Source organism: Aethalodelphis obliquidens, unplaced genomic scaffold, assembly GCF_003676395.1.
Source record: "Aethalodelphis obliquidens isolate GAN/ISIS:26980383/991018 unplaced genomic scaffold, ASM367639v1 scaffold32, whole genome shotgun sequence".
NCBI lineage: Eukaryota > Metazoa > Chordata > Mammalia > Artiodactyla > Delphinidae > Aethalodelphis > Aethalodelphis obliquidens.
Window position 1 is genome coordinate 10,007,767 of NW_020837976.1, and position 13,125 is coordinate 10,020,891.

Genomic DNA, 13,125 nt, shown 5'->3' on the forward strand with positions numbered 1-13,125 from the left:
ACCCACCACTGACACTGATGACGAAGCAGTTTTTGGACAGATAAAGTGGTCAGCTCAGAACCCAGGTTAGATGGCATAATGATGGAGTAATTAAGAAATGAAGACCTAAAAAGTAGAGAATCAGGTCAAGAAATTTGGCCTTAAAGAAGACATAGTGTAGGAGCTGAGGGAAATGTGGGACCAAGGGAAGGTTTTTGTTTATCTTTTACAGGTAGCAATAGCTATCTTTCCTTCACTCCTATACCCAATTCATTAGCAAGCCCATTTAGGCTTTTGTCTAAAATATATCACAAACCTGTCCATCTCTCACCTACTACCCAGATGACTCCCTGGTTTGGGTCATTATTATCCTCACTTGGATTCATTCAGTAGCCTCCTAACTGGTTTCTCTGCTTCCATTCTTATTTTATTCCTGTCTTTTCCAAACCACACAGCAGTGGAATTAAATCAAACATGGCACCTGAAAAAAAAAAAAAAAAAAACATGGCACCTGGAATAAAACCCAAGCTCTTGGTCTTGCCCTGTAAGACTGGGTATGATCAGGACCGTCTCCTACCTCATCTCATGCCATTTACACCCCTGGTCCCTCATGCTCCAGCCCCACACCCTGGTTTTTGTTGTTGTTCTTGCCTTGCTCACTGTTCCCAGAGCTTAGCAAGCTTCTTCCTAAATCTCTGAGTGGCTGACTCCTTTTCATTATTCATGACTCTACTCAAATGTCACCGCATCCAAGAAATCTTCCCTGACCTTCTTACCCTCCCCGCCCCCATCCTCACTCCCTGTTTTATCTTCTTTTTGGCTCTTATCAGCTGAAATGAACTTGTTCATTTATTTATTTATTGTTGATTACTTATGTCTTCTCATTAAAAGTAAAGTCTGGGGAAAACTGGGTGAAGTTTATAGGCTTATTATGTATCATTGTTTGTGTGTATTGCATACGCATATTATATATTACCATGGATTTTTTTTAAATAAAAAGAGCGTGGGGCTTCCCTGCTGGCGCAGTGGTTGAGAGTCCGCCTGCCGATGCAGGGGACACGGGTTCGTGCCCCAGTCTGGGAGGATCCCACATGCCGCGGAGCGGCTGGGCCCGTGAGCCATGGCCGCTGAGCCTGCGCGTCCAGAGCCTGTGCTCCGCAACGGGAGAGGCCACGACAGTGAGAGGCCCGCGTACAGAAAAATGAATAAATAAATAAAAATAAAAGAGCATGAATTTATATATCCAAAAAAAATGTTTTTAAAGTAAGTTCTGTGAGAACTGGGATTTTGTTTGCTTGTTGGGAACTGTGTCCCCATCACCAGAAAGGAGTCTGGCATGCAGTGGGCATTAAAGCCTTATTAAATGCGTGAATTAATAAATGCTATATTTGGTCATAAATATTCAAAAGAGGATGGAGGGGGAATACAAACAACAGCAGGAGATTCTAAGGCGACGAAACTGGACGGGGCGGGGGTCGGGAGGGTCCTAGGATTTTAGAATCCCTGTCCTAGCGTTAGGATTCGAATCCAGGTCCCAGAACTCTTTCCACTACTGCATGCTACCTCTCCATTTATGCAGTGTTGATTACATGACGGAAGTGGTGATTAGCACTTTCTTAGGAGACGCTCGTAGATCATCTTTGTGGCCTATTATGATTACAACAGTGCAGGACCCATAGGACAACCACCTTACAAATGGGTGTTCTCTGACTGCCTTCAAACGGGACCACGCCCTCACTTTCATTCACTTGCTACAGTGGTTCGCAAGGAGGAGGCGGGCGATTGCTTGGAAGACTCACTGCCCGCCCAGGTCCTCAGCTCTGCAGTTGAGGTGTCAGGTTTCAATCCTCCCAGGGCCACTGGACGTCGCGGCGTGCCCGGTGCGGCGGCCGCCTCCGCCTCCAAGCCTAGACTTAGGCAGCGAGCGAAGGCTCACTTCAGACGCGCGGCCGCGCACTCGGCCTGCCGCAGACCGAGGCTGGGTCCCGCGGCGGAGGCTGCTTCGGGGCTGCGCTGGCTGCGCGCTCTGGGCGGCGGCGATCGCGGCTTGGCCGGGACTTACTTCCTCTACCGCAGGACAACAAAACAAGCCGGCTGCAGGCACCGGGCTCTTGGCAACGGTCTGGGCCGTAGGCGCAGCGATGGGCTCCGTGCTGAGCAGCGATAGCGGAAAATCCGCGCCCGCCTCGGCCACCCCGCGGGCCCTGGAGCGCAGGGGGGACCCCGAGCTGCCCGTTACGTCCTTCGACTGCTCCGTCTGCCTCGAGGTGTTGCACCACCCCGTCCGGACCCGCTGTGGCCACGTGTAAGTGCCAGGGGAGCTGGGTTTGCGCGCCCACCCCCTGGGGAGGGCGATGTTAGCGGAGCCGTTGGGGATCGGGGGGTTCAGAAGCCGGCGCTTGAAGGAAACTGCTGCAGGGAGAGACCTGGACCCGTCGAGTGCGGACCACGGGGAAAGTGCCCTGTCGGAAGGTGACACAGGATTTCAGGAGGAGAAAACAGCAACAAGCGGGCCCTGCAGCCGCCGTAGAGCCGCCTCCTCCCGCAGCCCAAGTGCGGAGTCCCTGGGACGGGAATTCCGGGCGCGAGAGCCGCGGGGAGCAAGGGCTTGCCGGCTGAGGAGAGTGCGCTTGGCTGCAGAAGCAGCACCCGCCTGGGCCCAAGGCAGGGGCTCCCGCCGAGCGCAGTTCCCGCTCCACTCGGTTAATCGGGCGGTGCTTCCTTCTCCGCCCGGAACCGGGGTCGGTTTTGTTTTGCTGGCTCTGTGCACGTGTTCTAGAACGCCCGCGAGGCTGGGCTCTTGAGCAAACAAGGATCTGTGCAAACTGTCCTTCCATCCCCACCTCCCTTTCCCAACACAGACGCCCAAACCCCTCAAAGATCAATCAAACGGGAACGTGTAAGTGACTTGCTGTAGTCGTTAGAGTTGAACAAGCCGCCAGGGCTGGGTCTGCGGCTTGAACGTTACCCCCAAGCCCGTAAATGCAGCAGTTAAAAACACAGCCAACCGAGTGAAGGAGGTTGCAGACTACCTGCCTTACGCACAGCCTCCCCACCGCGGTAGGAAGTAGAGATAAAAATAACTGTCTTAGAAACCACGTACACACCAACTAAAACTCGCTGTTAGCGCACATCCGTGGTAGTTTCTAGGAAGAGTTTAAAAACAAAATCCCTTTATAAAATTGGCACGTCCTTAACGTGTGCCTGAGTAGTAGTAGGGGTTGGATCTGTGAGTTTGTGTTCTATTTGCTTAAAAGCTTTCTTCCCGTGGATGCGTGGGTGTGTGACTGTGTGGGTGAGATTGGTGGGGGGCGGGCGGGGGAGGGGATTGCATAGAGCATGAGTGGAAACCCACTTACTGTCTTCTCTGGACCGCTGACTAACTAGTTTGATGAAGCCCCGAGGCAGTAAGTGCTTTCTGGCTTACCAGGAAAAAAGAAGTGTCATAAATCATGAATGCAAGTGCACAAACCGTCTTTAAAAGGACTTAGGTGGTCCTTGACACCTATAGCTTAGTATCTGAGAAGCAGTTTTCAATACTGAAAAGCCCCCCAGAGAGCCAGGGAGAAAAATCTGCAGCCCACACAATGTTTAAAGAAAAAGTGTCCCTGGGCATTCTTTTGTGGCCATATTTTCAGGGCCTGTTGTTTCAGCTCTGTACTTTAAACTCAAGGCTAATTTAGCTCCTGTCTGATTACTGACGTTGTTTCCCAGCTGTCCAGATGTAGCTCATTGACGTAATTCCTCAAGGCCAAGATGGAAGCTAAGATGTTATTGTGTTATATGAAATACATTGATTAGTTCAGAGCAGTAATAACCTCAGGATACCTAGCCTACATTTAAATTTAGTCTGTATTAGTATTAAAACTTTTAGGTTGCACCAAAGACACACAGTGGGCCTCAAGTCTTGGAAGATTTTCTTCAGTAGAACTGAACTGGGCAGCTTTGCTATTGGAGATTGTTATCTGATTGTTTTCCCTGGTTTGGATTTTGAATGCTATAACTTTGTGCAGTGTTTTGCTTCTGCTAAAGAGAAATATAAATTTGCAAAATGTTGAATCCTTTGTTTAATCTTTTTCTTTGTTAGAGTGAATAGGAAACCAGCAACTGGAAAAATAGTCGTGAAGTAGCACAATAAGGGCTGGACAAATTGCCTTCCCTCACTTTACTGTTCTTTGTTTTGACAAATCTATGTCCATTGTTCTGGCCGGGGGCAGAATTTCCATATTCCTACTTTTGGCAAATTTACTTGGGCCTCTTCCACTTTGTAAATGTTAACTGGAGTCCCTTCTGCTTTTGGGGATGGTGAGCCTTCCTAACACCGTTTGTACTTCCTAAATGAATTACTCTCTTCCATTGAACTTAAATTGGAAAATGAGGAAATGCAAATGAAACCTCTATATTATCCCATACTTAAGCTTATTTCCAAACTTGCTGAACTAGGTTGTTTATGCCAATTTCTGTTTATAAACTAGTTTCAAGTCAAGCAAGTATAATATGGCAACATACCTTGAATGAATATGTATATATGTATTGTGATGCAGTAAAACTGTGAGAGCTTCATAGCCACTAACCAGCTGTGTAATCACCACTTTGGTTAATCTTTTTGAATCTCAGCTTCTTCATTTGTAAAATAAGGTGAGTAATGGAATTTTTATGAGTATTTAAAGTGTAAAAGTAGCCATAATATAGGCTAAAAACATTTCTTTTTTTGTTGTTGTTTAACTTTTATTGGAGTATAGTTGATTTACAATGTTGTGTTAGTTTCAGGTGTCAAAACATAGTTTCTATTTCCATCGAAGTCATTCTGTAAAGCAAGCAAAAACCCATGAACAGGTTTTATTTCTTTAAAAAATAATTAATTAATTTACTTTTGGCTGTGCTGGGTCTTCGTTGCTGTGCGCGGACTTTCCCTAGTTGCGGCGAGCGGGGGCTACTCTTTGTTGTGGTGCACGGGCTTCTCATTCTGTTTTCATTGCGGAGCACAGGCTCTAGGTGCTCGGAGTTAGGGAGTTGTGGCTCTCGGGCGCCACAGCGTAGGCTCAGTAGTTGTGGCGCACGGGCTTAGCTTCTCTGCGGCATGAGGGATCTTCCTGGACCAGGGCTCGAACCCGTGTCCCTTGAGTTGGCCGATGGATTCTTAACCACTGCGCCACCAGGGAAGCCCCCAGGTTTTATTTCTTATCTCTATGCTTCTTTTGGAATAAAACTGGGCCACAAAAGATAAGTCTATGACATTTCCAAGATGTCCCAGATAGCCTTACTTTTAGCTTAGTTCTTTTTTCATTTGGTGGACTTTAATTTAAGAAGTTCCATTTTAATGTCTGTTATTTCAAACTGACGTTATTCATATCTCAGTATCAGTTGTAAAAGTAGATTTGGGGGAAAAGACTTCCTACCTCTGCCTTTTTTCTATTAACAGTGAGCTGGGAAAAGAGGGAGTAGATGAGTTGAAACTGCATAAGGGAAACTAAAACGGAATCTGATTTACATTTAAAAGAAATATTCAAGAAATTTGGTATGGTATATATCGAGGGAGACAAAAGTCGAAGACAGAGATACAGGGGGACAGAGTTTAGCTCAGGAGGAAGTTAATGAACTCACAATTAAGCCTGTTGAAAGTACACTAGTCTGATAGGGAGACATCTAAATGGAAATGTCCCAGAGGCACTGGGAAAGTGGGTTTAGGGACACAGCTCAAGGCTGGAGCTAAGGGAGTTACCAGAAAGGGTCAAGAGGTTGAGAATGGGCCTAAGAGAGCTAAATACAAACCAGAGCAGACCATACAGTACAAAGAGCCACATCGCCATAGACCTGAGTTGGGTTGAGTTGCTCCAAGTCACAGAATTTGCCATTTTTTTAAATGAAACTGTTGAAGATAATTCTGAAGTGCTTTCTGGTAAATGGATTAAAACGTTCCATTTGTGGTAAAGTATGAGCATCAAATTCATGGTTCTCTAAGTAGAGTCTGAGGGTTTCCTGATGTGTTTTAAACTGACCCAGAAATAGACATCAGTGCTTTCATTCTTTTTTTTTTAATTTTAGTATATTTTATTTTATATTAAAATTTTTATTGAGGTAAAATTGACATATAACATTATATTAGTTTCAGGTGTATGGCGTAATGACTCAATTTTTGTAAATATTGCAAAACCACCAAAAGTCTAGTTAACATCTGTCAGAATACATGGTTATAAAATTTTTCTTTCTTGTGATGATAACTTTTAAGATCTACTCTCTTTTTTTCCTAATTAATTAATTTATTTTTTTTTGGCTGCGTTGGGTCTTCGTTGCTGCACGCGGGCTTTCTGTAGTTGGAGTGAGCAGGGGCTACTCCTCGTTGCAGTGCGCAGGCTTCTCATTGCAGTGGCTTCTCTCGTTGCAGAGCACGGGCTCTAGGCACGCGGGCTTCAGTAGTTGTGGCACACGGGCTCAGTAGTTGTGGTGCATGGGCTTAGTTGCTCCGTGGCATGTGGGATCTTCCCAGACCAGGGATGGAACCGGTGTCCCCTGCATTGACAGGCGGATTCTTAACCACTGTGCCACCAGGGAAGTCCCAAGATCTACTCTCTTAGCATCTTTCAAATAAGCAATACAGTATTATTAACTATAGTCACCATGCTGTATATTACATCCCATGACTTACTTATTTTATAACACAAAGCTTGTACCTTTTGACTCCCTTTACCCTTTTCACTTACAAAGCCCACAGTGCTTTCATTCTTACAGGAGGTATGCAATCCCAAAGACTTCTTTTTAACCTAAGATTAAAGCTACTTATCCTATTATTTATTATAGATATTTATACATATTTTCTATCAGTGAGGATTCTCCAGAGAAACAACCAATAGGTTATATATAAATATATGGAGAGAGAGAGAAAGAGAGATTGATTTTAAGGAATTGATTTACATTATTGAGGATAATCACTCTACTTGAAGTCAACTGATTATAGATGTTAACCACATCTACAAAATACCTTCACAGCAACATTTGCTTAAGTGTTGAATTAAACTGAGTACTATAGGCTGGCTAAGTTGATACATAAGACTAACTGTCACATCTTTTCAACAGGCTTTTAAGGGTTATTAAAATCTGGTGATAAAACCAAAAATTAGATCATTATCAGGCTTCACTAGAAGACACTTCAGAATTCTCTTAAGAAGCCTGACTATCAGGCAGCATGCACACACCTACATGTTGCTCAAGCAAACAGTAGGAATCCACAGTTTTCTTAAAATTAAAATCATTGTTCATTTAGCTTTATCATTTTAGTTTGCTGTGGGTTGTTTGGTTAGACCCACCATTGCATGGAGTGCATTCGTTTTTTGATCCAGCCAACGTGGCCTGCTCTGTGCTGAGCACACAGACACAAAGGCTCATCCTTTTGGAGTTTGCATTCTTATGAGGAAGATGGACAATAAACAAGATACAGGTGTTAAGTATGTAGTTTGTTATATAGTGTTAAGGATTAAACAGAATCAGACAAAGAAGTGAGATAGGAAGTATATGGGAGTTGCAATATTCGGATATTTAGAGAAGTGCATCTTAAATTATCTGTTGTGAAGAACCTCTGAAGTGTTTTGTTTTAATTTCCAGCCCACCACAGACCAATAATTTTATAAAATAAAAAATGTATTGTAGAAAAATGAAATTAAAAATACCAAAGATAGGGAGTTCCCTGGCAGTCCAGTGGTTAGGGCTCAGTGCTTTCAGTGCCGTGGCCTGGGTTCCGTCCCTGGTTGGGGTACTAAGATCCCACAAGCCATGAAGTGTGGCAAATAAATAAATATAAAATACAAGCCGTCATTTGAAAAATTGTTATTAGATTCAACAGCATAATATTACTCTGTCAGATTCCTATACAGTTTTCTAAATATTACTTCTCTCAATTTCTATTCTTAATTAAGCATGGACTCTTAATAAACAGGGCCTGATTTTGTACAGTGTTGGTCCAGAGGAAAGCAGGAGGTGAGGAAGCTAGTTTGACTGGTGTGGGGACATTTATAAGAAGTTTGCCTTTTCCTCTGAGTGAGGATTTTGAGCAGATTCATGGCTTGAGCTGATTTAAAAGCATCTGTCGGGCTGCTGAGAATAGTCTGTAGCGGGAGGAGCAAGCTGAGGAGATTGAGTTCAGAGGCCACCGTGGTGATCCAGGTGGGAAAGGACAGGACTAGCATGGGGACCGTGGAGGTGGTGAGAATAGTAGGACTATAGACATATCTTTGAAGGTGCCGGTAACACGATGGATTTGTTGAGGAGTGTGGAAGAAAGTAAAGAATCAAGGATGGCTGCAAAGTGCTTGGCCTTAGCGAAGGCTGGAGCCGCTCTGAGATGGGAGAGACTAAGAGGACGGGATGAAGATCATGTTTAAGTCAAGAGTTCAGTTACTGACAAGCCAAGTTTCAGACAACCGAGTGGAGCTGTTGAGTGGACAATTGGATATGTGAGCTTGGAGTTCAGAGGAGCTGGGCTGTAGGTAATAAACTTGGGAATCATAAACATATACTCGATATAAATCCATGGGACTGGATGAGCTCATCAAGAAGTTAAGTATAGTTAGAAAAGAATAGAGGTCCAAGGACTGAGCAGCGGTGCCCACCGATATTTAGAAGCTGGGACATGGGGACTTCCCCAGTGGCGCAGTGGTTGACTCCACACTCCCAATGCAGGGGGCCCGGGTTCGATCCCTGGTCAGGGAACTAGATCCCACATGCATGCCGCAACTAAGAGTTCGCAGGCTGCAACTAAGAGTTTGCAGGCCTCAACTAAGGAACTCGCCTGCCGCAACTAAGACCCGCAACCAAATTAATTAATTAATTATTTTAAAAAGAAGAAGAAGAAGAAGCTGTGACATGGAAGCCAGAAAAGCAGCAGCCAAAGGAGAGGAAGGAAACCCCCAGGTGTCCTGGAGGCTGAGTGAGTGCAAGAAGTATTTTCCGGGGAAGAGCGACCCGCTGAATCCAGTGCTGCTTTAAAGGTCAAGTACGTGATAGAGATGGAGAGTAGAGAAAGCCCTTTCATGAAGTTTAGAGGCAAAGGGAAGAGAGAAATTGGGCAATAGCTGGAAAAAGAAGTGGGATCAAGAGAATTTTCTTTTAAAAGAAGAATGGAATCTTTTGTATGCTGATGGAAATAAACCAATAGTGAGGGAAATTTTGATGCATAGGAGAGAAGAGAAAATTGCGGGGCTAGGATTTACAGTGGGGGGCTTGGCCTTAGGCAGGAGAATGAACAGTTCATCCATTTAAGAGAATGTAGAATATTTAAATGGGCACAGATGCAAGTAGTTGAATTGAAGTAGTGGGAGCTCGTGGCAGGTTCCCATCTGATTGCAACTTATGTTGACATAATATTTGACCTGTGATTTGATTTTTTTTGAAGTATAGTTGCTGTACAATATTATATGTTACAGGTGTATAATATAGTAATTCATAATTATTAAAGGTTATACTCCATTTAGTTATAAAATATTGGCTATATTCCCCATTTTGTACAATATATCCTTGTAACTTATTTTATACCTAATAGTTTGTACCTCTTAATCCCCTACCTCTAAAGTGCCCCTCCCCCTTCCCTCTCCCCACTGACAACCACTAGTTTGTTCTCTATGAGTCTGTTTCTTTTTTGTTATATTCTCTAGTTTGTTGTATTTTTTTAGATTCCACGTGTGATATCATACAGTATCTGTCTTTTTCTGTCTGACTTATTTCACTTAGCATAATGCTCTCCAAGTCCATCCATGTTGCTACAAATGGCAAAATTTTGTTCCTTTTCTATGGCTCAGTAGTAGTCCATTCCTTTTCTTCATCCATTCATCTGTTGATGGACACTTAGGTTGCTTCCGTATCTTAGCTATTGTAAATAATGCTGTTATGAATGTTGGGGTGTGTGTATCTTTTCAAATTAGTGTTTTCATTTTTTTCAGATATATACCCAGGAGTGGAATTGCTGAGTCATAGGGTAGTTCTATTTTTAGTTTTTTGAGAAACTTTCATACCATTTTCTTACAGTGGCTGCACCAATCTACATTCTCACCAACAGTGTACGAGGGTTCCCTTTTCTCCACATCCTCTCCAACATTTGTTATTTGTGTTCTTTTTGATGATAGCCATTCTGACAGGTGTGAGGTGATATCTCATTGTGGTTTTGATTTGCATTTCCCTCATGATTAGCAATCTTGAGCATCCTTTCATGTGCCTGTTGACCTGTGATTTGATTTTAAGATGAAATCATCCAGGCCCCTGATGCTAAAACAAATGTATATAGAATGCTTCCTCCTTCTAATGTACTTGGATAAGCATCACTTAAAATAGGATGATTGGAGTCTTTTGTACCATCAAGACCCAAAACTCTTGAGAGCCGTTGCTCTAACAAAGGAATGCTACTTTCCACCTTGCCACTCCTTTAAGGTCTGGCGCTTAGTAGGTGTTAAGTATTTTGAATTAATGAATGACTCTAAGACAAAATTTGGGGGACTCCCCTGGTGGTCCAGTGGTTAAGAATCCACCTTCCAATGCACGGGACGCGGGTTTGATCCCTGGTCGGGGAACTAAGATCCCACATGCGTACCGCAACTACAGAAGCCGTGTGCTCTGGAGCCCGGGTGCCACTACTGGAGGGAAGCCCAAGGGCTGCAACCAAGAGCCTGTGCATTGCAATGAGAGATTCGTGCCTCAACTAAGACCCGATGCGGCCAAAAATTAATTAATTAATTAATTTAAAAATAATAATAATAAGACAAAATTCGGGGCTTCCCTGGTGGTGCAGTGGTTAAGAATCTGCCTGCCAATGCAGGGGACACGAACAGGTTCAAGCCCTGGTCTGGGAAGATCCCACATGCCGTGCAGCAACTAAGCCCGTGCACCACAACTACTGAGCCTGTGCTCTAGAGCCCACAAGCCACAACTACTGAGCCTGCATGCCACAACTACTGAAGCCCGTGTGCCTAGAACCTGTGCTCCGCAACAAGAGAAGCCACTGCAATGAGAAACCCGCGCACCAAAACAAAGAGCAGCCCCTGCTCGCCACAACTAGAGAAAGCCCATGTGCAGCAACGAAGACCCAACACAGCCAAAAATAAATAAAAAATAAATTTATTTTTTTAAAAAAAAGACAAAATTTAGATACTTTGGTGAGCACAACTTTGGACAACCATTTCATAGTGCCAGCCAGCTGGTGCTATGGAGTTTGAGTCATAGATAGGAGTCCCATGATAGTTTTTGAACTCCTTTTTATAGGGCTACTCATCTGTGCCCGTATTACCGAGAATTTTAGAAAGATGTAATAAGCTGGCCTGAAATTTGCCTCATCTGGTGGTTGGACTGCTCTGTGTTACTTAGCAACATTAGTGTTGTCGTAGGCACATTAAATATTAGTGATCTATTAAATTACGTATTCTCCAACAAACAGAACCTAAATAATGTTGCAGACTGAGTTGTACACCAGGATTCTCTTTAGCACCTGACTACTGGTCCTAGGACCAGCAGCATTGCAGAATCTCAGCCCCCAACTCAAATCTGCTGAATCGCAATCTGCATTTTTACAAGATGCCCATGTGATTTATATGCATTTTAAGATTTGAGAAGTACAGCCTCAGATAACCCTATGTAATTGACAGTAAGATACTGCAAGTTGAGGACAGTGTTTGACGGTTATAGAGAGGCACCCCTCTAAGACTGTAGATTAAAGGAAATAAAATTTTCCTTAGGGGGCTAAATATAAAAATCAACATGTAAAGGAGTGTAGAGATATGCAGAGTCAATTTTTGGAGGCTGAATGATTCCCAGGATGGACTTTGAGCATGACCTAATTGAATACATAAACACCTCCAAGGAAATCTTGAGGGACAGTGGCTAAAGGCCTGTGCTCTAAGAATAGCTGCGCTTGGGACTGTCCAGGCTGATCGATCCATCATTGGATCACTGAAGAGGGAGACTGGTTGTGTGTGTATGTGTGTGTGTGTATTGTCCTATACTGGAGTATTTTAGCCCGAGACTCTCATCCTCCCTTTGAATAACAATTGCAACTCCCCTTATTCTATTTATATGTTCCAACTCCCCAAAGGAGCCCAAGATTTTCATTCACCTTCATATTGGCCTGCCCACAGTGAGGCAGCCCAGTGTTGAGAACATAACGAAAATGTTAGACCGACCACACGTTGCCAAGGGCTTCTTCCAGAACCACATTTAGGGACCACCTCTGGCTACTTATTTTGCCTGTCTAGCCCTAGGCCCCATGGAGTCCCTAATACAGCCCTTTCCTCTTTAATTCTCCTATACTTAGGGTGCAGTTTTCCCCCTTAAGATTGTGTGCATAACTTTACCCAGTGTCCTCAGCAACCCTTTCCCCATTTTCCTCCGATACCTTGCCGCCCTTTCCTTATATGAGTTTTATTGCTAACCACTTAATTAGAGAAACAGAAAGGGGTTAATAAAATAAACAATGGGGGTGGGATAATTAAGTTCCCAGCTGGTTTTAAAGTTCTTAGAGTCATTATCTGGTTCCTGATTGATGTCATCAGAAGCTGCAAACTCAGCAGGGGGGAGGCAAGGGGTGTGAGTGAGCGAGGAGGATGGGTATCTACCGGAAGGGGCACCGACCCATGTGGCCACGTGGGAAATGAGTCCAGAGTTGCAGGAGACTTAGCTTTTCAAGAGAAGCCAGAAATTTGAATTTGTGTGTGAAATCTGATTTTAAAGCTATGACCACTTGTGCTTCCACTGCAGGGGGCACGGGTTCTATCCCTGGTCAGGGAACTAAGATCCCGCATGCCACAAGGCATGGCCAAAAAAAAAAAAAAAAAAAAAAAAAGGCAACAACAACTCATTCAGAATTTTTGAAACATTAAATCGGTCTTTTAAAAAAATGCAGTTGACTTCTATCTTTTCCCTACATTCTCCTAATTCTGATCATGTCTGTTGGATTCGTCATTCTCAGCCACCTTATGGAGGGGGAGAGGGGGACAGACAAATAGGAATTTCTTAGCTCTGGGGTTTATGTTCATTTTTACCCCTTGGGTTCTTCCAGAAGGATACAACACTTATTTATTAATGGGAACATTGGGCCCTGCCCAGAAAATTCCCCTTTGGCCCATTCCTCATAACTGATTTAGTTATTTCAATCTACTAACCATTTACTGAGTAG

The 13,125-nt window shown here is 43.8% G+C and overlaps 1 protein-coding gene across 2 annotated transcripts in view; it reads left to right on the forward strand.

Moving 5' to 3' along the window:
* Positions 1-1,538: 1,538 nt before the first annotated feature.
* Positions 1,539-13,125, forward strand: part of RNF125 (ring finger protein 125) — a 38,941-nt gene continuing 27,354 nt past the window's right edge. Inside the window, exon 1 of one of the 2 annotated variants that reach the window (XM_027127692.1) lies at positions 1,539-2,284. In XM_027127692.1, the coding sequence (XP_026983493.1) occupies positions 2,121-2,284 (164 nt within the window). In that variant the 5' untranslated portion in view covers positions 1,539-2,120. The remainder of the gene's footprint in view (positions 2,285-13,125) is intronic. The other variant, XM_027127690.1, reaches the window with a different exon arrangement.